Source organism: Triticum aestivum, chromosome 7B, assembly GCF_018294505.1.
Source record: "Triticum aestivum cultivar Chinese Spring chromosome 7B, IWGSC CS RefSeq v2.1, whole genome shotgun sequence".
NCBI classification, from domain to species: Eukaryota; Viridiplantae; Streptophyta; class Magnoliopsida; order Poales; family Poaceae; genus Triticum; species Triticum aestivum.
The window spans coordinates 718,102,098-718,106,175 of record NC_057813.1 but is presented as its reverse complement, the minus strand read 5'-3'; the positions used below and the strand labels follow the sequence as shown (position 1 = coordinate 718,106,175).

The following is a 4,078-nucleotide window of genomic DNA, read 5'->3' as shown; positions in this document are numbered from 1 at the left end:
CGGGCGCACTCCGGCGGCGGCGAGGGGGAGGCGACGCCGCCGGCGGCCGATCGATCTCCCGAGGCGCGCGCGGAAGCTAGAGTACAGTCACGTGAGCTAGCTAGCTAGATGCATTGGCAGTTCCGTTGCGGGCGGAAGCGGTGTGCGCGTCAACATGGCACGGCTTTGAAGAAAGCACTAAACCATGGACTATGCTAATACAGTAAAGAAAGTACAGATTGTTCAGGAGATATATAGGCAGCAATCGCGGGTGTTCTTGAAAGAAAATCTTCTCTACCAATTTTTTAAAGAAAGTTGCACGCATTCAAACCACAGGAACAAGCATCGTAGAGCACGCGTAAACATAAAGGCCCATGAACAAAGGAGAAAACACCGAGAAGTCGCACAAAGGCTCTAGAACAAAAGAGAAAACGGTACTAAGATACTCGGAGGACCCGGTGCCAGCCGCAGCCCCAAACCAATGAACTCCGACGACTCCGAAGCAATTGTCGATGCACAAATCCATGGAACGGAGGAGCACCATCACGTATCTGCACTTTCACGGACTCAGGGGTTGCCCACTGCAAGCGGCGAAACCCTAACCGTTGTAGCTCGTCGGCCGGAATGAGATTCCGGACTCCTCGGCCTGTCGTCCCCGTCACCAATAGAACAACCGGCGAGCCCCTGTGAGGACGACGCTGCCAGAAGAGCAGAAGCTCCATGGCGAAGTCTACGAGGCTACACACATGTTCATGATGTCAAGTAACATCACATATATGTCCAAAAAAAATACATTTATAAATAAAGAAATATAATGGATAGACATCGCATGGTTCCCACTCGAGTTATGTCGGTTCATCCCCCGTAACCCCATCACCCCCGCGTCCCGGTATATATATACGCGGCCCCCTCGAGGCCCCGACCCCAAACATTCCAGCCTTGTTGTAGCATGCTCGCCAAGTTCATTCCCCTGCGAGGGTGCTGGTCGGCCTTGATGGATCATTGGGTGCCTCCTTCTTCTTCCTTCGCCGGCGCGGACGCCGCTTCTTCTAATCCTCGCTGCCGCTTCGATGAGGTGTGGAGAGCATGCGGGAGGTCCGGCGCCGCGGCTGTGGCGGCGGCCTGGTGGGCGCTCGGCGCGCTGCTCACCTTGGTCTTCGCCTTCGGTACGGGCCAGGTTTTGGTTCCCTTCTGTTCTATCGGTCAATGCTTTGCTGCGCCCGTGGCTCCAACCGTTTGCTACCCGCAGCCTTGCTGTTTGATTAGTACGAATTGTACTTGGGGTTGCCCGAGATTGGGTACCGTTTTGGGTTCCTGTGCAGATTTTTACTTCCCCGTAGTTGTTGGGTTTACGTTGTGGACTTGTGGTGCATCCTTATTTGCTCGAATTGGCAACAATTCAATCTCGTAGGCAGAAACCTTGGAGCTTCGTTGCCACTTTTGTCACGAGACATGCTAATTATTAAGGTTACCTTAAAAGCTTCCGCTTTTCATTGTTAATGTACAGGTTTTATGTGGTTCATGGCGATCATGTTTTTGTTCTCTGTCTGGGTCCTGCTTGCAAGTTTTTAATTAATTCGATGGGTATTGCATTGCAATTATTCCGTGAGTAGGCCATGTTGTGTAAATGGTTGGTACATTATCTGAAAGTTTTCCACATTGTAAATTGTTATTTTTGAATGCAGTGGGTTCGGTAGTTGGGTTCTTCATTGGTGCCTGCATGGGGATGTCCACCGAAAGCGGCGTGCTCCGGGGCGCCGGTGTGGGAGCACTCTCCGGCGGGGTCTTCTGCACTGAGGCCGTTGAATCCTGCATCGAGATTTGGAGATCTAGTGAATCTGGAAAATATAGCATTCTCTTTGTGGTGAGTGTGAAAGAACTCAGTGACCTCTTTTTCTTTCATGCATCACTAGGATGCGATAGGCCTAAGCACGAGATGTGCGTAGTGGCTGATTTATTTTGGTGGTCATTCAATTGAGGAGAAATCGGGAAACCATGGAAACATATGCTAGAAGTAAATGTTTTCTCCAGGAAATAATATTGCATTTTGTTTGTCTTCATACTATTGCCATCGTCATTTTTGTGTGAATAGGTGAAGCAGCCATTCGTAAGCAGATCGTGTTAGGTTTTACTTGTTCTGATGTTCTGTGTTGGGTCTTTCAGCTTGACATCATCTCTAGCCTCTTCAGTGGACGAATTGTTTGGGAGAAGGTCAGCCCGGCATTGCAGCGTGCAGTGCAAAGCCAGGTATATAGCTCTTCATATAAGCTAGATGTAAATTCATAATGATTGGTAGTGTGATATCATTGCTCTCTAATGGCTAAAATGGGAGGATACCCCAGTAACCACGGCAGGTTGTAGTAAAAATAAATCTTATATATTCATCTAATATAAGTAAAACACTTTCAAACCTTAAAATTCAACTTCTGTAGTCGATTCTTAGCACTAAAATAGTTATATGGAGAATAACGTTTCCCTTTCTCCTGCAAAGGAAGCTTCTAGTCATAGAAATATCTAGAACTAGCTAGATTGTGGGGCTACAAAGATCAAACCTTAAATGTCCTTGTTGTGGCATCTAAAATATGAAATTCTTCAGGTATGTGTGTGTGTGTGTGCGTGTGTGCTATTATCTTAGAACAAACAAACAATCATGCTAAGTAATAGTACGATATGAAGTTGAGAAAAAAAAACATGATACTGACATGTATTATTGAGTAGATTCCACATTATCCGCTAAAGAAAGAATAGATCACACATTATCCAAGATTAAACTTGTGAGTGATCATTTCACACCACTATGATATAGGACTATATACAGTGTGTTCCTTCAATGCACATGCACATACAGTACTCTTTCTGATTTCATAGGACCAGAGACTGCCAGAAGCGATAACGACTTCTAGGCACGACAAGTATAATTGCATTTGGTGTTGATTGCGACTTGGCAAGGTTCTACTATGTGATTGCTATGGCAGTTGCTTGCACACCACGCTAGGTCTGATCCAATGTTTTGTGTAATGCAGATGAGTTCAATGAGTACACCATTCATCGACAACAGTGACCTTTTCGAGACCGGTGGTACGGATGGCATGTCAAGCGATCTGATCAACAAGATCCCAGCGATCAGGTTCAGCGCCGCAACCGGTTCTGATCAGGAAACTGATGAGAGCTGCTGCTGTTCAGTGTGCCTTCAGGTTAGTGTGCGAGCTTGACTTGCATTGTTTGCCGAAAAATAGTTTCTTGGACTGATGACATGCTGAACTATCAACCAGGATTTTGGATCGCGCCAATTTGTCAGAGCTTTGCCTCAGTGCGGGCACATTTTCCATGTGCCATGCATCGACAACTGGCTTCAAAGAAACGCATCCTGTCCACTGTGCAGGTGTGGTGTTCATATAGTAGACCATATGCATATGTAAACAAATTCGCTGTGCACCTGGTGTATTTTCATAGTCGAATACCCGTACGTGCTTGCATATTCTACAATCGTAAATAGTCTTGTCAGACGTGTGTGAGAGAAATCGGACATGAAATGACAAGAACCTTCTTCATGATGTGTCTTGAGGAAAATCCGAGGCTGCTAGTAACGGCTGGCATTTCCTTTTATTGGGAGCAGACGGAACCTCTCCATCAGCATGCTGTTTAGAGAGAGAGAAGTGACGTGCCTACTCACAGAAGGTACAATGCGACAGACAAATTGATTGATACAACCATCAAGGAGGTTTTAATAACCATGTTTTATGGCTATGTACTGATGGAGAGGTGATCCAACATCCTTGCTTTGTGTATTTCACATATAAATCCTCTAATTTCACTCTCAATATGGGTTACTTGTGAGACCCGGCTAGAAGGTCTCATATATACAATTGTATTCTCAGTTATCTCTCCTACTTAAAATCCTTTAGACTTGAAATTCACTTTTTAGACTATCAGGAGGGCAAGAGAACCCTGGTTCCATTGCATTAACAGAAGGTGGGCGCTAGGTGCCAATCGGTTGTACCGAATAAAAGAACAGTTGCCCTCTCTATCGTCCGATTCATCCTGATATATACTTTCCCAGGCTCCCAGCCATCCGACACGTCAACACAAAAAAGCACTC

The 4,078-nt window shown here is 46.0% G+C and overlaps 1 protein-coding gene across 1 annotated transcript; it reads left to right on the top strand.

Moving 5' to 3' along the window:
* The first annotated feature begins 929 nt into the window (after positions 1-929).
* Positions 930-3,398, top strand: LOC123155900 (NEP1-interacting protein-like 1). Its single transcript, XM_044574053.1, has 5 exons — positions 930-1,145; positions 1,665-1,843; positions 2,143-2,226; positions 3,003-3,173; positions 3,252-3,398. Exons 1-5 carry the CDS (start codon positions 974-976, stop codon positions 3,396-3,398), a joined length of 753 nt encoding a protein of 250 aa, XP_044429988.1. The 5' UTR covers positions 930-973.
* Positions 3,399-4,078: the final 680 nt, after the last annotated feature.

What these genes read in the sequence shown, in the direction of transcription:
- LOC123155900 (XM_044574053.1), top strand. Translation starts at nt 974, where the DNA reads ATGGATCATTGGGTGCCTCCTTCTTCTTCCTTCGCCGGCGCGGACGCC. An exon ending in AGCGTGCAGTGCAAAGCCAG is followed by an intron (nt 2,227 to 3,002) that starts GTATATAGCTCT and finishes TGTGTAATGCAG; the next exon opens with ATGAGTTCAATGAGTACACC. An exon ending in GCTGTTCAGTGTGCCTTCAG is followed by an intron (nt 3,174 to 3,251) that starts GTTAGTGTGCGA and finishes ACTATCAACCAG; the next exon opens with GATTTTGGATCGCGCCAATT.